The sequence below is a fragment of the Mus musculus genome, chromosome 17 (genome assembly GCF_000001635.26).
Source record: "Mus musculus strain C57BL/6J chromosome 17, GRCm38.p6 C57BL/6J".
Classification (NCBI taxonomy): domain Eukaryota; kingdom Metazoa; phylum Chordata; class Mammalia; order Rodentia; family Muridae; genus Mus; species Mus musculus.
In genome coordinates, this window is record NC_000083.6 from 87,290,764 (window position 1) to 87,310,419 (window position 19,656).

The 19,656-nt window shown below is 51.0% G+C and overlaps 1 protein-coding gene and 1 long non-coding RNA gene across 4 annotated transcripts in view; one reads left to right on the forward strand and one right to left on the reverse strand.

Annotated features, from left to right (window-relative positions):
* Nucleotides 1-19,656, forward strand: part of Ttc7 (tetratricopeptide repeat domain 7) — a 98,963-nt gene that overhangs the window by 7,956 nt on the left and 71,351 nt on the right. For 2 of the 3 annotated variants that reach the window (XM_006524201.4, XM_006524202.4), the window contains exons 3-6: nt 2,048-2,216; nt 3,181-3,303; nt 16,166-16,296; nt 17,966-18,081. In XM_006524201.4, coding sequence (XP_006524264.1) covers nt 2,048-2,216; nt 3,181-3,303; nt 16,166-16,296; nt 17,966-18,081 — 539 coding nt within the window. The remainder of the gene's footprint in view (nt 1-2,047; nt 2,217-3,180; nt 3,304-16,165; nt 16,297-17,965; nt 18,082-19,656) is intronic. The other variant, NM_028639.3, reaches the window with a different exon arrangement.
* Nucleotides 10,618-16,251, reverse strand: Gm52284. The gene is made up of 3 exons (XR_003952233.1): nt 16,093-16,251; nt 11,624-11,788; nt 10,618-10,873 (listed from the first exon to the last, which is right to left on the reverse strand). It is a non-coding gene; the product is annotated as a predicted gene, 52284 (long non-coding RNA).

A 19,656-nucleotide genomic window follows, 5' to 3' on the forward strand; every position in this document is an offset into this window, starting at 1 on the left:
GTGGAAGGACAGCTTCTAGGGGTTTCGCGATCAGAGTCAGACGTTCTCGTCTGTTATTTCCTACTGGGCCTCTTTGTGAGAGTGCAAGGACATGAGGCAGAGACTGGGTAAGTGGCTAAAGACCTACTTAGCAGGGCGATGGTTATCCTAAGCCTGGGAATTCTTGCAGGCACCCTTCTACTTGGCCAGGATGTGTGATCCTGACTGGTTAGGACGACAGACCAAGAAGACTTAAAATTCTGACTTTTAATGTTGCCAAGTGAAGACATTAGAGAAATCACAGTATCATAGTGGAACTATACGGTTAATCGTTGCTCCATAAGAGAGAAAGATACCGTCCCGGTAGCGTTTGGCTGCTCTGTTGTAAACTGTCATTAGTCCACAGGGATCTGCCAACAGCAACACCCACTCTTTATGGCCTGAGTGTGTCCCTCCAAGTCTTGGTGCCCTTTCACCCATGAACACAGTCATAATCGCTGCCCGTGGCCTGTATTTATCTTGCTTCTCTCTCAGGCAGTTCAGAGCTGTGTTCTAGACTTTGCCCTATTAATGCCCTTAGCCTCCCTGGGACAGGAGGCAGGGGCCAGGTGTTATTATCTCTATCTACTTCACCACAAGGAAGATGGGGCTGACTGGGGGGGACATGAGCCTGTAGCTTAGGACCTCTCCATGGGAAGGCAAAACACAGCTGCGGAGCTCTGTGGGCTGGATCCTGTTGGGGATGTGTTACCCCGAATCCTGGCTGGAGAAACTAACAAATGGCCTTTTAAAAAGTCAGCCTTTGAGAATTTAAGGTAGTCAAAACGGAATAGGCGTGTAGGTATTGCAAGGCATTGTGGGAACTTCACAGAAGGGAGCTTCTGGAACTGGGGAGGGTCTGAGTGACTAGATGGCAGACTGGGCAGCACAGGAAAGGGTTCTGAGTGAGCACGGACAATAAAGGATAGGAATTCACCAATCCCAGAGATTTCATGGGAATGGAGAATGGAAGGTTGTCTTCCATGGGGCCTGGCTTTGTCTCTCCCTTTCTCTCATACTTGGCCCCTTAGAGAGACAGTGCTGATGAGCATGGAGGAGGGTCTCCTGGGACCACAGATACCCTGACATGCCTACCCACTGCAGACTGGGCCTCTCCAGCCAGTGGGAGAGGTTGGGGTTGGAAACAGGACTATGTCCAGGAGCTTTATAGTCTGGCTGGTGCCCTTGTTCCAAGGTCAATGGCCAGTGTGTGGCCTAATAGGCAGGTTGTGCACGAGGCTGTAGCAAGTGCTGCTCAGAGATGGAAGATCTCAGAGTAGACCCCCATCTAACGCTAAAGTTCAGGGCTCCGGCCTAACCAGCTCACTCAGCCTCTCTGTCGGTGGTACTGGGTGATTTGGCAGTGAGCGCATGCCTTGCCAGGGTAGCCCTGCCAGAGCAGCTGAGCACCTAAGGAGACTGTGAGAGTCCTCTGAGTGGTGGAGACACTGAGAGGGCGGGGTTTGGACTAGGTATTCTGGGTCTCCCAGGCTGCTAAGATGAGGATGGTGGCCCAGCAGGCCATCACCTCCTGTCCCATGCTGCTGATGTGGCTGCTTCCCTTTCCAAAAAAACGTGCTGCAGGATGTGGGTGACAGCTTCAGCACACTCATGAGCTCTTCCTAAAGCCTTTCACCTCATTTCTCTAATTTCACTTAGTACACACACACACATACACACACACACATACTCTATAAATTTGGGGCTCCATAAAATTTGGCTCATTCCCTGCGGCCAAGTATTCAGAGTAAGTGCTGAGTTTCTGAGGAGTCAGCCTGGATCGGAGCCTTGTAGGGGCTTCAGGAGAGAGAGGACAGGGCTCAACTCTAGAGCTGCCTGAAGTCAAGACAGGAAGCAATTAGAGATCGTCTAAGCTGTGGGAGGCAGTGTAGCACAGGCATCCTGGAAGACTTCCTGGAGGAGGAGGAAGAGTTTTGAACAGAGTCTTGGGGCACACCGTGGCTCAGCAGGAGAGGGGTAGAAGCTCTGGAGTGGGAATGTGCTAATACTTTTTTTTTTGTCTTCTCAGCCACAGTACATGTGTGAAGCCATGCTGATCCTGGGCAAGCTGCACTATGTGGAGGGCTCGTACCGGGACGCTGTCAGCATGTATGCACGGGCTGGGATCGATGACATATCCGTGGAGAACAAGCCCCTGTATCAGATGCGGTTGCTGTCGGAGGCCTTTGTCATCAAAGGTAGTTGTGAGCGCCTCTTTGGGCTCCCACGCCGCCCCACTGGCCCACTCTGATCTCAGGCATCTGGAGCAGGCAGCAGCATACTTGGGGTAGTGAAAGCCATGTTGGGGGCGGGGGGACTACAAGGCAGTGTCTAGATGTTAACCCCAGGCCATGGCTACGCAATGCTGTTCTAGGAGGGCTGCTCCGGGCAGCCTAGTGCTCAAGGGACTGGTGGACTTGGGTTCTCACCTGGGCTTTGCTGACAACTAGCCACCACACTGGATGCCCTCTTTCCCTTTCTTGGCTGCAATTGACCTAAAAGGAGGTTGTGATGCAATCCCTTCCAGGGTTCTCATGACCAGCTGAGTTGCATAACCAGACCAAGAAAACCTTAAAGGGTGTGCCAGTTCTTGTCGGGCCTGGTGTTTCCCTCTCCAGGTGCGGGGGCTCTGCTGTGAGCAGAGAGGGGCTGCTGAGACCCAAATAAGGACTTCCTGTCCTGGAGGAACGCTGGACCCTCCCAGGCTGAAGAACACTTTAGAAGAAGGGTTGAGGCCCAGAGAGGAAATGTGCCTTGCCCAAACTTACCCATTTGGAGCAAGGGCCAGAACCACCAGTCTGTGATGCTAACATAGGAAAATGTGTTTTCCCTCCCTGTCCTGACACAGATGCATTCCTTTGTAGGCGTTGGGTCCTCATTAGAGTAACTGTGACAACTGTAGAGGACCTGGACTCTGGCTGAAGGGGACCTGAGGTCCCTGAGTCCTTTGCTTATCGAGTCCACTGTTTTTAGGAAACCTACCAAGTTAGTTTCCCAGGACAGGTGGGCTGGAGGTACCTCTTCCTCTGATTGCACCTTGTGCCACAGGCCAGTCTTGGGAAGCGATGGTATATTGGAGTTCAGATCTTTGGGGTTTCGTGGGAACCACTTCAGCTGTGGACATTCTGAACTGAATATCCTCCCTTGGGGCTCCCTTCTCAGGCCTTTCTCCTACCAGCCTTGCTCAGTACGTATGCTCTCTGTGTCCTGCTCTCTACTCTCTCCAGCATGCCTCCAGCTTCTTGGGGGAACCCAGTCCTGGTGGTCAGAGGTCCTGCCAGGGAGGTAAGGATCCGACATTGCTCGCATGGGCCAAATGGGCCACTTGGCTGCAGGCTGTGCTGCCTCCCCCACCCCTCGGTGGCTGCATGTGTCCTCTCCTGCCACTTGCCTGACTCCTCTGCTTGTCCTCCCTGTCCTGTTGCAGTGACCACACTTGCTGCTTGGCATGCCGGGGTTTTGTCTGAGCCGGAGTGTGCTCGAGACCGTGTGTGTGTGTGTGTGTGTGTGTGTGTGTGGCCGTCAGTGTGTGCGTGCTGTGACCTAGCGAAGGCTGTGGAATCTCGTGGGTCCCTTCACCTGGAGGGCTCACAAAGAGATGGGAAGAAGGGCTGATTGTGGCTTCCTTTGAGAGCATGAGGGCAGTGACAGCAGGAGCCCCGAGGTCACAGAGTAATGTCATAGCAGCCATCACATCCACACACCAAGTCAAGCGTGACTCACCTGGGTCCGAAGACCCCAGGTAACACGTGAGGAGCAGAGGTTGCAGTGGCTCCTGCCAGAGCTCACAGAGCAGGGTTTTAACCTGGGCATCCTCTGGAGTAGCACTCAGGATTGTAGGCAGAAAGGCTTTACACCAAATCCTTGTGTTCTAGATCAGGAAACGGAGGTGGTGGGAGGGAAGCCGTTTACCCAGGACATCACATATAGCATCCTCCACGTCCCAGGAGCCTGTCCATTTTGGCTCTGGGTGACCTCTGAATGAGCCAGCCTGGCCGAGTTCCAGCACTTCTGGCTGTCAGACTGTAGCTTTCTTTTCTTTTTCCATTTTGCACGTGTGTGTGTGTGTGTGTGTGTGTGTGCACACACGTGCGTGCGCGCGTGTGTGTGCATGCGCATGTGTTATATGCATGTTTGGGTCCTCATGCATGTGTGTGCATGCATGTATGTGGGGCTCTGAAGTTAGTGTTGGGAAGGGTCCTCAATTGCTCTTCTTCCATTCTCACCGAGGCAGGGTCTCTCAAACACAGAGTTTGCCCTGAGGACGCTGTCTCTGCTTTCCGAGACTGAGAGTACAGCAGGCCACCATTCCCACCCAGCACTTATGTGGGTTCTGGAGATCCCAACTGTGGTCTGTATGGTTGTATGGCAAGCCCTTTAACCACTGAGCCCTCCCCCCCTTTTCAAGTGTGGGGTTCACTTGGTGCTAGCCTTTGCTAAGGTGGAGAGGACAGAGCTTCTGGGTTAGAGCTGGGCCTGAGCCAGCTAGCCTGGGAGACTTGAGGGGGGCCACATGTGAGCTGCTGTTCTTTTTCTGGGGTTCAGGACTGGCTTCTGGTCCCTCCATTCCCATCCTCAAAGACACAAAAGGCATGCCCAATCATAGCTTCCCCTTTAGAGCAGAGGGACTTGGCTGTGGCCCTCAGGGCATCCTAGAAGGACAGAAGGTACACTCATTATCTGACTAGAGCTCTGTTCCCAGAGTGTCAGAGGTGCTGACTTTAAACCTCATTGGGAACCTTGAGACAGGGACCTTAGTTGTAGTAGTTTGGGTTTCTGTTGTCCAAAGAGCAGCATTTGACACATGTATGTCTCTACACCATGTCAGGGAATACTTGACCGTCCAACTGCTCTAAGGGCAAAAAGAGGTATTCTCTGTCAGCTTCATTCAGAAGCAGCAGAGGACTGGCAAAATGGCTCTCTCGTGTGATGGCATTCCAGTGGGTAAGGGCTCTTGCAGTCAAGCAAGATGTCTTAGTCACTGTTCTATTTCTGTGAGGAAACACCACGGCCAAGGCAATTCTTACAAAAGAAAGCGTTTAACTGGGGCTGGCTTACAGTTTCAGAGGCTTAGTCCACGGTCAACGTGGCAGCAGGCGGGTGTGGTGCTGGAGAAGTAGCTAAGAGCTACACATTTATCTGCATGCAGAGAGAGACTGGGCCCCTCATGGACTTTGAAACCTCAAAGCCTACTCCCAGTGACACACTTCCTCTGACAAGGCCACACCCCTAATCCTTCCAATCCTATAAAAGTTTCACTCACTGGCGACTGGGAATTTAAATGTATGAGCCTATGGGAGCTGTTCTTATGCAGGCCACCATACCTGGTGACCTGAGTTAGTCCTTGGCACTCACGTGGTGAGAGGCGAGAACTAACCTCTGACAGGTGTCCTCTGACTTTTATGCTGTGTGCACAGAAATGAATAGATGTAGAAAGAAACCCAAAACAATGGAGAAATACATTTGCTCCACTAAAGTAGAAGAAAATGCCTTCATGAAAAGACATTTCTGGGATTCTGTTCCTTGCTTTTCCTTGAGTCACCGTCCTAGCTAGTCCTATCCTTCTTTCTGACTTTAAGCATGAACCCCAACATCGCATTTGAGCAGGCTAAGTGATCCCTGTATAAGAGTCTCCCTGAGCTATTCAGAGTATAGCACCTCTCCTCCACCAAGCTCACTCGGAGCCTATGTGGTGTGTTCACCCTATTCTGTCTGCTCAGTGGGCTCCTTCCTCCTGGGGTCTGGCCTCTAGTGTTTGTTAAAGTCTCTGACCCACATTCCACTAAGAAATATGATTTCTCAGCAGTTGATTGAGCAGGCACCCTGTTAGGGATGCCACAGGTGAACAGCTAGGTCAGTCCCCTTGTGTGACCAGTGGGCAAGTGAGCAGAGCCTGCCTTGTGTGGTTAAGGCTCCAGGGAAGCAACATTCTAGAAGTTGCCAGAACTGGGGGTAGGTGCTGCCTGGTGCCATTCCTTCCTGTCCAGTCTTTGAAGTCTGCTGTCTCTAAAAAGCAGAAAATAGAAACCCACAAAGCAGGAAGGTCTGTAGCTTAGAGCCATGAACTCTGCATGGCCATGGTGTTTTGGCCACTTGGCTGACCCCAGGCCTGTTTCATGGGAGACTCTGTCCTGGCTCTCAGCCTTTAGTTTGTGAAGAATGGGCTGCTGCTGTTGCTGGACAGCTCCCCTTCTAGTGTGAGCGGCACACCTCAGGTGTCATATGGTCTAGTGTGAGTGAAACACTTCAGGTGTCCTGTGGTCTAGTGTGAGTGAAACACCTCAGGTGTCCTGTGGTCTAGTGTGAGTGAAACACCTCAGGTGTCCTATGGTCTAGTGTGAGTGAAACACCTCAGGTGTCCTATGGTCTAGTGTGAGCAGAACACCCCAGACATCCTATGGTCTAGTGTGAGTGAAACACCTCAGGTGTCCTGTGGTCTAGTGTGAGCGGCACACCTCAGGTGTCATATGGTCTAGTGTGAGTGAAACACTTCAGGTGTCCTGTGGTCTAGTGTGAGTGAAACACCTAGGTGTCCTATGGTCTAGTGTGAGTGAAACACTTCAGGTGTCCTGTGGTCTAGTGTGAGTGAAACACCTCAGGTGTCCTATGGTCTAGTATGAGTGAAACACCTCAGGTGTCCTGTGGTCTAGTGTGAGTGAAACACCTCAGGTGTCCTGTGGTCTAGTGTGAGTGAAACACCTAGGTGTCCTATGGTCTAGTGTGAGTGAAACACTTCAGGTGTCCTATGGTCTAGTGTGAGCAGAACACCCCAGACATCCTATGGTCTAGTGTGAGTGAAACACCTCAGGTGTCCTATGGTCTAGTGTGAGTGAAACACCTCAGGTGTCCTGTGGTCTAGTGTGAGTGAAACACCTCAGGTGTCCTGTGGTCTAGTGTGAGTGAAACACCTAGGTGTCCTATGGTCTAGTGTGAGTGAAACACTTCAGGTGTCCTATGGTCTAGTGTGAGCAGAACACCCCAGACATCCTATGGTCTAGTGTGAGTGAAACACCTCAGGTGTCCTATGGTCTAGTGTGAGTGAAACACCTCAGGTGTCCTGTGGTCTAGTGTGAGTGAAACACCTCAGGTGTCCTGTGGTCTAGTGTGAGTGAAACACCTCAGGTGTCCTATGGTCTAGTGTGAGCAGAACACCCCAGACATCCTATGGTCTAGTGTGAGTGAAACACCTCAGGTGTCCTGTGGTCTAGTGTGAGTGAAACACTTCAGGTGTCCTATGGTCTAGTGTGAATGTTGAATGGAACTGAGCATAACTGGATGTAGGGACATCTTCAGGTTTCCCTTACTACCTCAGCGGGAGAAAGCGTCTATGGAAAGTCTTCATCCCTCTGACCTGGTGATGCCCATTATGATGAACCACAGCTAGACTGTTGGCTTGGGCAGGGCCGAGATTCCCTTGTTTGATCTTCTGGTCTCCTCAGAGGGAGATCAGGGTGCTGGTACCACAGTAGGTCAAAGGAATAGAGGGTAAAGCTCTGAGGCCAGGCTGCCATGGCTCTCTCAGGTCACATTCGGAACAGCATAGTCACCATATGAGACCAGCCTTCTCTGACTCTAGCTTTGGGCTCATCCCCTTTGTTCAAGAGGTACCGGTGGGAGCCACCATGGGAGAGGGGCTGCCTGACTGTAGAGCCTTTCCCAGTGAGCTAGGAAGGTGATCTGAACCTGGAATGGACCATTGGTAGCTACAAGCAAGGTGAGAGCCCAGGGAAGTGGGTGATGGCCATGTGGGGGAGGGGCAAGCTGTCCCACTGAGAGGGCCTTGGGAACAGAGAGCTGGCAGAGAGGCTCAGGTATCTTGGTTGGTGTCCTAGAGGTTTGAACGAGGGTTGCCCCACCATAGAGTGTTCCATGGTCTGCTCCCCGTTTCAAAGGTCTAAGTCTGAGACCTCCATGGGCCCAGGGAACAGCTGCCCTCTTTTCTGAATGTCTAAGCCCTGAGGTTTTAACTAGCTCTAAGATACTTCAAGGCCTGTTCTAAGCATCCTGGGCCTGCAGTGGTTAGGCACCCGAAGGCTCAGAGTGCTGTTTGGCACTCTCTTCAAGCCTGCCCCATCCATTTTCCTGGTACCTCAGTGTGCTAATGCTGGAGACCCCTTGAGCCTTCCAGATCTTAGCTGTTGCTTCCTGATTTGGGAATCACTGTTGCTCCGCCTATGGTGGGATTCGGGATAAGGATAGACGGGTCCCTCAGGGCCAACACTGCCCTGTGCTTCAGCCAAACTGGTTCCATTTCTCCTGCCCAGATTTAGGCAGGCCAGCTCATTAGCTCTGAAGAAATGTGACCTTCGTCCACATGTAGTGAACTCTGGGGGAGGAGGGATACAGATTAAGCAGCTATGAGAGCTCTGGGGCCCGAGCCAGCCCACTTCCTCCTCAAGGACTTAGGTGTGCCGATGGTGGTTGTTTCTAGTCACTTCCTGCTAGTGCAATCCTAAGATACCCTGTTCTCACTGGGGAGTCTATGGCTTCTTAAGCTGCTCCAGGACATGGTAGCATATCTGGTTTTATTTTTGCTGTGTTTTGCCCTGGTGTGACAGGAATTAGGTGTTGGCGTTGGCTTCTTTCCCATGGTGTAGGTTGTCTGGCTTGTGGAGAAGGGATACCACTGCCTTTGCCCCAGGCTGTGGGCCCCAGAGTAAGGGGCTGGCTTCCAGCTAGGGGGGGGGGGCTGAGGAGAAGGCTGGGTGTGCTCACTGCCCGCTTACCTAGCATGTGCTAAATGCCAACTGGGCTGAGAGACACCAACCAGGCTAAAGATGCTGCTTCTTCTTCTGACTGCGCCAGTGAAGGCAGGGTGGCCCCATCGGCGGGAGGTCTCGGGCTGGGGAGGCAGAGACATGTGGCAGCCCCCTTTTTTGTTAGTTTTCTCAATACTGTAACCAAATACCTGACAGGAGCCACTTAAGGGAGGAGAGGTTTCCTTTGGCCCTGGTATGAGAGGGTGCAATCTGTCACAGTAGGAATAGATAGTATGGCAGAGTAGCTTGGTCCCTGGTGTCTTAGTTAGGGTTTTACTCCTGTGAAGAGACACCATGACCGTGGCAACTCTTGTAAAGGGCATTTAACTGGGGCTGGCTTACAGGTGCAGAGGTTCAGTCCATTAGCATCAAGGTGGCAGGCATGGCACAGGAGGAACTGAGAGTTCAACATCTTGTTCTGAAGGCAATCAGAAGACTGGCTTCCAGGCAGCTAGGACGAAGGCCTTAAAGCCCATACCCACAGTGACATACTTCTTCCCACAAGGCTCCAAATAGTAGCACTGCCCGGGTCAAGCACATTCAAAACACCACACCTGGTGACAGAAGCCTGCTGGCTCACACTGGCTGATCAAGGAGTAGAGAACTGGACAAGAATTGAGGCCAGGCAGCTATACCTTCTTTTGTGACAGTTTGCCAACTTCCTGAGATGGCACCACCAACTAGTGGATATTTGAACACAGGAGCCTGCATGGGGCATTTCACATTTAACCCATAACACTCTCCTCAGAAGGAGTTGGGGTGTGGGCTACAGGTAGGGCTTGGGGAGTGCATTTGAGAAGTCAGTGTGCATACGTGGACCTCCCTCCAGCAGGCTGATAGCTCAGCCATCAGACACTCCAGTGGTAGGTGAGAGAAGAGCCTGGGGTTTGGAGAGCCTTGGTGGGTGCTGAGAGCAAAGGACTGCCATCTGCTCTCCATTCTGGGGTTTTTACCTCACAGGTCTTGAAATGAATCTGCTCTTCCCCGAGTTAGCGCTCCTCACCCGCGAGGCTGGAAGAGAAGCGTGCTTACTGGGCAGTCATTGTGAGCATCATAGCAACGCCTTTTCTTTATGTTTGCTTTAGTTACGTGGCCCCATCACAAGTTAGGCTTTAGTAATCCCTCCCCACTTTTTGCTTGGGAAAACGAAGACTTCGGTTATATTTTGAGATATATCCTTCTAGTCACTTTGTCTTACTAATTTATCTGGACTTTTGAAAAATAAAAGTAAGTCCACACCCGATGCCGTGACTCCTGTCGTAAACAGCTAATAACTCACAAGGTACAGTGGCGCGTTCCCGCAATCCCAGATGCTGCAGAGGCCGAAGCAGGAGAACCACAGATTTGGTCATCGCAGAGACCCCGTAGGAAAATTATTTCAAAAATATAAATAAATCTTTAAAAAAATAGTATTAGGGCTGGGAATGTAACTCAGTTGGTAAAATGCTTGTCTGTTATAGACAAAGGCTTGGGCTGGCTCCCAGCACCACAGAAGACTGCATGGTACACGCGCTTGTGATCCCAGCACTTAGAAGGTGGAGCCAGGAGGACCAAAATTCATGAAGCTAGCCTGGGCTAGCCTGGGCTACATGAGACCAAAAAACAATGTAAAGATTATGTTAACACACAAACACACACACACCACATACACACACACACACACCACACACACCACACACACACACATACACACATACACACACACATCACACACACACACATCACACACACACACACACATCACACCACACACACACACACACATACACACATCACACACACACACATCACACACACACACACACATCACACCACACACACACACACACACACACCACACACACACACACACACACACACACACACACACACACACACACAGTAGATTGTATATTTAACGATAGAGTCGTTCTTAGTAAGACCTTAGGTTTAATTCCCAATATCAAATATATGTAGGTACAAATATATATTTTTTCCAAGGGTCAACCATGGTGGTCCACTTTTGTAATGCCGGCATTTGGGTGGTGGAGGCAAGAGGATTGGGCGCCCAAGGCCATCCTCAGATGTATAGCAGTGGAGTTCGGAATACAGAGACTCTGGCTCAGAGAAACAAACAGTGAGAAGGCAAAGCATACATGTTAGCGTTGGCTAGACAGTGCTGTGCAATCAATCTCTAGAACTCTTTTTCTTGTAAAAAACGGAAACTCTGTTCATTAAACAGTACTTCCTCTTTGCATGCCCTTACCCCCTGGTGACCATCCTTTTTTGTCAAGGGGTACTTGGCCACTTCCCAACTTAGGGCTGTGAGAAGTAACGGCACGCCGGGCAGTGGTGGCGCACGCCTTTAATCCCAGCACTAGGGAGGCAGAGGCAGGTGGATTTCTGAGTTCGAGGCCAGCCTGGTCTACAGAGTGAGTTCCAGGACAGCCAGGGCTACATAGAGAAACCCTGTCTTGAAAAAACAAAACAAAACAAAACAAAACAAAAAAAAAAAAAAAGAAGAAGAAGAAGAAGAAGGAGGAGGAGGAGGAGGAGGAGGAGGAGAAGTTTGGATATAGAAACCTCCTCAACTCAGTTCTTGCGACTGCACACAGAGCTGACCCACGTGATGCGGGAGCTTATGATGCCACTGCTAAACAGCTGTGCTGTGCCATCTCCGTCCTTTCCTGTCCCCACAGTTGCCCACTTTGAGTGTGATCTGTGACAGCCATTGCCCACCAGACCTTTAGGTTAAAGAATAACCTAAGCTGTGTTTCCTTCCTTCTTTCCCGGCCACGCAGGGTGCCCATGATTGACAAACACAAGATTAACCGTAGGTGCTGTGGTGGGTGGGTGGAGACTGCTACCTTTTGGGAAAGGGAATTTCTCAGCAAAGGAAGCCTCCTGTCTCCACTTGTGTATCTGGGGCCCACAGCTTCAGGGGCGGGCCGTGTTGGAAGGCCTGCTACGGAGGTTGATGAGTCAGCCTGCACTGAGAGAGCTGGGACCACGGCCTGAGCCCAGGGCAGGACCTGAAAAATACAGCGTTGTTTTGCAAGGGGCTTTTCCTTGTTGGCCTTGTGTGTTTTCACAGAAAGTTCCCGTCTGCCACTGTGGCACAGGAAGCAGTGCCTGGCACTTCCTGGGAGTTATTGGTTTCCTGCCCAGAGCACAGGGTTGGCCCACAGCTGCCAGGATCCTTGGAGTGGGCTCCAGAGCTGCAGTCCTCTGCTTGGACCTGGGGCTGGGCTGTTGTTTGGCCACTTGTGTGGAAGGACTCTTGGGAGAAGGGGAGAACTCTCAGGGTTGGTGTAGATCTCTAAACATTGTGGGCAGGAAGTATGTCTTCTTTGCAGTTAAACCCAAGGATTTCTGGCTCTGGGAACCTTATCGGTCTTAAGCATGCTGGAAGTTATCCTACAGGCTCTAGAGAGGAATGAGTCAGTGGTAGAGAGCACAAACTGCTTTTCCAGAGGATCAGGTCCAGTTTCCAGCACCCACATGGTGGTCACAACCATCTGTAACTCCAGTCCCAGGGAATTACAGGTGATCGCTGCTATGTGGGGGCTTGGATTTGAACCTGGGTCCTCTGGAAGAGCAGCCAGTGCTCTTAACCTGCGAACTATCTTTCCAGCCCCGAATATTATAACTTCTAAGGAATTATCTGCATGTGTTCATCCATGTGTGTCTATGTTTGTATGCATGTATGTATTGTGTGACTGCACATATGTGTTCTTCTGCAGATGCGTGCCAGAGTCTTGGGTCTTATCCTCAGAGCCTATCTTTTTTGAGGCAAGGGTCTGTAGCTCAGCAAACAAGCCTGGCTATGGAGAAGGCCTCAGTAATCTGCTGTAGTTTGTTAGTGAGTTCTTCAAGATGTATTGTTTTTTAATGGAGGGCAGAGGCTCTCCCTGCCAAGCACCACAGTTAGCATGCCTGACTTTGCTTATTTCTGTGTGCTCCTTTCCATGTTCTTTCTAAGCAACAAACAGGCATCGAGCTGTCTCTGGGCTGGGGAGATCAATCATAAATAGCATGGTGGCCGTGCAAGGAGACACATGCGCAGAAGACATGGGGTGCAGGAGACGTGGGGTGCAGGAGATTTAGAACACTGGTAGAACTCTGCCTAGGATGTCTGGGTTTCATTGCAGAACCACACAGACAACCAAACAGAAAGTGGGAAATTCAGTTCGCGTTCTCCGCTGAGTCAGAGGGAAGGGAACTTAACCGAGGGGCGGGGGATTAGTTGCTTTCCTCCTTGCTGAAACTGATCCCTGAGAAAGGCAACTTAAGAAAGACGGGTTTATTCCAGCTTACGGTTGGAGCAGAAATGACTGCAAGGGAAGGCATTGCTGGTCTCAGTACCTTTCCCGTCAGGAAACTGAGGAGTGAATACTGTTTCCGAACTACAGCTCATAGAACAGACTGCCCACTCTTGGGGTGGGTCTTTCTACCTCTGTTTACCCAGCCCAGAAAATCCTTTTTATAGTTGTACTCAATTTGTTATCAACTTGCCCGTCTACACTAAACATCGAAGAAAGTCTCAGGGAAGAAGTAGTTTTTGCTTTGAGCATACTAGAAACAGTGGACTTACAATTCTTGGAAAAGTGTGGTGGCAAGCTTTGGCTGGGTGTGGGGAGCAGGGAGCACGGAATGGGGACAGTTGTAGCACATGGAGTGTCGAGGTCCCAGGCCTGTGTCCTCAGTTCGCCCTTGCAGGAGCCAGACCATGGGAGACTGGAGCCAGCAGCCTGACCCAGAAGTGTGCAGAGGGGAGTCCACTCTAGCACGTCTCTGGGGACCACAGGACTGCTGTCTTGGAGGGGATCCTCTCTGTATCTTTTGGAATCAGCCATGTCACCTGCAGCTAGTCTTCTGGGCTGGTCTTCTTGAACAGCTCTGTTCTTGTCACACCTTCTTGCATGGTGACAAACAGCACACCCGGGAAAGAGGCTTGGGCCAGCGACGGAGGAGGTCATGGTACCTGCTTCCTGATTTCTTTCTTCCTCCTCCCTGGTCCTCCAGAGTGAGGAGCCTTCTGGTCTTCATAGTGAGTCACTTGGTAGGCACCATGTTGACACTCAGTGCCCTGGGTAACTGGGCCTTCATGTTGAGCAATGGTCTTCCCATTCTACACCCACCTCCCCTGGTCTGAGGTTCCCAGCCTTCGGCCTGGCAAGTAAGGCAAGGTCACTGGATCTGCATGTGTTGACACCTAGCCAAGAAAAACAATGCTAATTCCTTTCCTCGTGTTTGCAGAGCACTTTGTACTCTGTCAGCCATGACTGGGCTTCTTTTTCTACCCAGACAGCCTGTGCTTGTCTGGTACCTACTCTGTGCCAGGTGGGGGACGGTTGAACACCATTAGGTCGGGGCTGGAGGGAGCCTACAGCCCACTGGGGAAGTCAAAGGGAACACAAGTATGAGACACTGAGGCATGAGAAGTGGACTCCTCGGGGACTTGGTGAGGTAGCGAAAGCCAGGCGAGAAGGACTGCTCAGGCAAGCAAGGATGACATCTCCAGCAGCCGAGAGTAGGAAGTTGGGATGGATAAAGTAGGTGGGGTAAGATATGAGGCTGGAGAGGTGATCCAGATAGGTCTCAGAAGGTGTGGTATGAGTTAGGCCTCCTCTGTAGCGGGAAGATCTCTGGGGACTTTGGAAAGGTTCCTTGGAAGCAGTGGGCAGTTGAGGAACGAGCGAAGTGAGACCACGGACTCTGGGCTATGGTGGCCACCCACGGGAGAGAAGCAGCCTGGAGCAGGGGTGGAGGAGCAGCTGGTTGGTGAGGCTTAGAGGACGGTTCCTAACCCATCCTGTAAATAAGCTGCATTTAGCGTTTGTTACACGCAAGGTAATGTGGGACACAGAGGGAGAGACACCTGTCCTAGGGCTGGCATTCTCTACTTAGGTCTGTGTTAGCTGCAAGCAATGGACTGACTTTGACAAACCAGGGCCAGGAAGGTGGGGAGGAGAGAGGGAGGCAGGGAGGGAGGAAGGTAGGGAGGGGAGAGAAAGAGAGACAGAGACAGAGAGAGAGACAGAGAGAGAAACAGAGAGACAGAGAATCAGAGAGACAGAGAGTGGGGAGGGAAGAAAGGAACATGAAGAAGGAAACATTGTGTGTGTGTGTGTGTGTGTGTGTGTGTGTGTGTGTGTGTGTATGGATGCTGGGTCATCCATCCTTGGACCTTTCAAATGGTAGCTCTTCAGGGAGAGCAGCATCCCGGCGTCCCAACGCTGTATTTTGGAGTCCGGTCATTGTTCTGCATGGACTTTCTCTCTTCTTCGCCTCTAATATGTCCAGCCATGCTTTTCCTTGTCTTTTGCAGATTGGATTATTAACTCTTGTTTGGCCCTTGGAGCTATCTGCTTATTATTTTAAAAACATTTTAACTGTGGTAAAAAAATGACGATATAAAAGTTTATCATTTAAATGTATACAATTCAGTAGCATCATTTATATTCAATCTGTGTAGATACTATTTTCATTTGGCTGGATTTGGGTTGTTTTTGTTGTTGTTGTTGTTGTTGTTGTTGTTGTTGTTGTTGTTCTGTTTTGTTTCCTTGAGATGAGCTCTTAGGAAGTTGTCTTGAGTAAGTTGTCTCAAACTCACGATCCTCCTGCCTCATCCTCTTGGGTGCTAAGACTGTAAGGATGTGTCACGAAGTCTGGCTAAATATTAAATATGTTTTTTAGATTTATTTCTTTATGTATATGAATGGTGTGCCTGTATGTATGTCTATGAACCACATGCATACCTGGTGCCCACTGAGGTATCACGCAGGACTGGAGTTAAAGAGGGTTGGGAGACACTACGTGGTGTTCAGAGTAGAACCCTAGCCTCTGGAAGAGCAACCAATGCTCTTAACTGCGGAGCCAACTCTCCAGCCCTAGACATGTAAGGCAGATGTCCCTGTTTCCAGGTGAACCTCTGGCCACCACTTAACAATGAACTCAGTAGTAATTGTGAGGCCCGTTCCTATGGGCTCATACTGGGCCCTGTTCCTACCTGTGACCATGTCCTCATGCTGATACCATGAAGGGGTGGTCAGTGGGAAAGGGGGGTGCTGGGCTGAAAGGTAGGCACTAGAGCAGCAGGTGTACACTGCAAGCAGATAGCTTGTCAACACAGACACTCCCAGGAGAGGAACAATCCACAGGACTGATCCTGTACTGCAAGGATGGGCAGAGGTGGCACTGTGGGACCCCAGTGCCTTTCTTGGATCATTGCTTGGTCCTGGCTCCGGCTAACACCACTGTTGCTTCAGCTTTTCCCTCCCCTCCACAGACCTAGGCCCTGCTTCATACCATGTATTCCCTCAGATGCACCTACCCTGTGTCCATGGGAAGGGCCTGGAGTCCAGGCCCAAGCCGAACAGGTCTGAGGCTCTCTGTTTCTCCGGCAGGCCTCTCCCTGGAACGCCTGCCCAACTCCGTCGCCTCCCACATCCGCCTGACTGAGCGGGAGGAGGAAGTGGTTGCCTGTTTTGAGAGGGCCTCTTGGGTGGCTCAGGTATTCCTGCAGGAGCTGGAGAAGGTGAGCTGGGGATAGGGGTGCTATGCAAGCAAACTGCTCTCTTGTGAGCACATTCTTTGTCCTCCTGGAGATTAGAAGAAAGCATCTCCTCTCCTGACACTCCACTTCTTTAGTTAGAAAACTCATTATGGTGCACTGGTTCTGTTAGGGACTCTTTACCACAAGAGAAGGCTTTTAAAGATTTTTTTTATTTATTTTATGTATATGAGTACACTGTGGCTGTACAGATGCAGATGGTTGTGAGCCTTCATGTGGTTGCTGGGAACTGAATTTAGGACCTCTGCTTGCTCCTGCCCAAAGATTTATTTATTTATTTATTTATTATATATAAGTACACTGTAGCTGTCTTCAAGCACACCAGAAGAGGGCATCAGATGTCATTACAGATGGTTGTGAGCCACCACATGGTTGCTGGGATTTGAACTCAGGACTTTCAGAAGAGCAGTCAGTGCTCTTACCTGCTGAGCCATCTCAACAGCCCAAGAGGAGGCTTTTAATTAATAAACAAATGGGTCCTTGTCACCTGTGTGGGAGCAGAAACCCCATGTGAGCTGGGCTTTCACAACCAGATGTCACAGCCCTGTTTATACTTGATCACTCCTAACAGCAGCCCTAGGACAGAAGTGTCGCATGCAGCCCTGTGTAGTAAATGAGGTTTAGAGAGATCAAACTACTGGCCCCTCAAAGGACCATGTAGGGTCAGGCTGACTCTTGCCATACAGCATCCAGGGAAGATGGGCTGTGACCATTCAGAGGTGGACACAGAGGCAGCCCCACAGTTCCCACCTTTCCATAGTGGACCTGTCCTCACTGTATGTGAGGTGGCATCGGCCCACTGAGCTTTGTGGGGGAATCTCAGCTCCTCTCTGTATTGAGGACATGAGGACATCACTGTGGTCTGTCACTTAGCCCTCACTGCTGGATAAAAAGTAGATGCTGTTATTATTCCCGTTTTTCAGATGAGCAAGGTTGAGCTTAGAGAGCAGTTACACCCCCCCCACCATCCGACCAAGCTCATGCAGTCCATGGGTAGCACTGGCAGGAATGTCAGGCATAAATAATTCCTAATCCTTGTGCACATCCTTGTGGTGTGCAAGCGGAACCTCCGCTTTGTAGATATCTGGTCGACGTGCAGTCCACCTTGAGCCAGTCATGTCCTTAGTCAAGGGATTTTGGACCTCGGTGCTATTGACACTTGAGTCTGGGATCTTCTTTGCTGTGAGGGCCACCCTAGTATCGTGTGATAGTGACAGCATTGCTGTTCTGTACCTCTGGACATCAGACGCTCACACCCCAAACTGGAACAACCAGATGTTCTCTGAGGGCCACGTTATTGCTTTTGGAGAGCCAGCACCCTGGAGCCTCTTGGCTTGGTTGGATATCAAGAAGAGAAGAGGAGACTCACAGGCTGAGGTCAGGACTCACAGGCTGAGGTCAGGACTCACAGGACCCTTTTGTTGGCAGAGGCTGCTTAGAGGTTCGGTCGAGTTGACCCTCACAGAGGTCGTTTGGGTTATCAACAGACACCTCTGCCCGGAGCTCTTTACATTGACCTCTTACATAGACGTCTCCTTCAAGCCACATGCCCTTCAAGTGTCAGGAGTACCCGATGTCCAAGCAGGACTTCTGAACTCCTCAGTGACCACTATCCCTTACTCTTCCCTCTCAGACCTCAAACAACAGCACATCAAGACACCTGAAAGGCAGCCTCTCGCCTGACTATGAGCTGTCCTACTTCCTGGAAGCTGCCCTCCAGAGCGCATATGTGAAGAACCTGAAAAAGGGGTAAGTGGCTGCTGGCCCAGCAAGACCGAGTGTGTGTGCGTGCGCACGCATACGCTCACTCTTTCCTGAGGATTGCACATGGCCGGCTTGGCTCAGGCCTTGTCAGAAGGGGTGTTCAGAGAACCAAGTTGTGGGAGACCTCCAAAGCCCCTGCATTGTTTTTGGTGTGATACGTTCTGTAAAATGTCACTTCATTCTTCTTATTTAACCTGTGTTTGAGTAGATAATTCCTGTGTGTGGCATCTGTTTAGCTAGAAAATCCAAATACTGCATTTTCTCTACTCCTGCTGTCAGAGCTGACCACATCTATGACAGTGCCTTACAATTTGGTTCAGTCTTGACGTTAATAATAGACCAGATCCGTAGACTATCCGTCAATCACTCTAGATGCCACTTACAAACAGCTGCTGCAAGGTCACCCACTTGGCTGCAAACCACAGCTTCCACACCCCACTCTCAGGCTCTGTGATTTGCTAGAGCAGCCCACAGGCCTAGGAGCAGCTCATTTCCTAGACTTCCAGCTTCCACAGAGTGATCCAGCAGAGGAGATACACTTAGCAGGGCCTGGAGGCTCCATGCCATCCCAGAGAGCCACCTCCACCTGTAGCCCCAAAACTCCCAGACCCGGTGCTGCTGGCTGTTCTGAGTGTGGCACCAGTGTGCTGGTAGGCGTTCGTTCATGGTCGTTATCCACAACGCTGAGAGGCAGGCATGGCCCTCCCTGCTATTTCACAAGCAAGGGAAACAGGTTTGGAGAGTTTGGGGCTTTGCTCACGGGCCACAGAATATGGATTGGCTCCCGAGGGTGGCGGCTTCAGGGCCCTGCTTTCTCTCCTGAGGCCCTGCCAGGCATGAGGAGTGTGAGGAGGTAAGCCATTTCCACCTGGGGACCTCTTTATACTTCTCAGGAATTCCTGCAATATCCCGCTCTCAGCATCCCCAGCATGGAGTGGGGAGGGAGAGAGACAGACAGACAGACAGGCAAACATAGATCTCCCAGGCAACATGCTTGCCTACATCCATCTCAGCTACTTCTACCTCCAGGGACTGGCCTCACCCAGCCATGCTCCGGAATGTGAGAAAGGACTCCACTTCCAGGCAGTGAGGACAGAGTTCAGAGCATCCCTCATCCTGAAAAGGATGTTTGGTTCAACAGGGTTGCTCTTGGATAGAAACTCTGCTGTGTTGGAGGCCCAGGGCACTTAGAGCACCCACACATCCAGATCAAATAAGGCCTAGAGGGCTTTACAGCTCTTTGCCTCCTCCTGAAGGTCTACCACAGGCTCTGTTTGGCCTCCTGTTTCGAGTCTGTCTTTCTTCTCATTATTTCTTAAGCTTTATTTGGCCAGAACCCTCTCCCAGAGATGAGCTTTCTCTGATGCCTGTGAGTCTCTACCCAGGGCCCAGCTAAAGCCTTCTTCCAGCTGCAGGCCACAGGTCGATGTTTGTCTGTGTCCACCCAGCCCTGGGTTGACTTCGGGAGTGATGGACTCACCCACCTTCCCTTCCCCGCCAACAGTGGACAACTTTGAGAGAAAGAAAGGCAGCCAGGACTGTGAGAGGCTTCACGGCTAC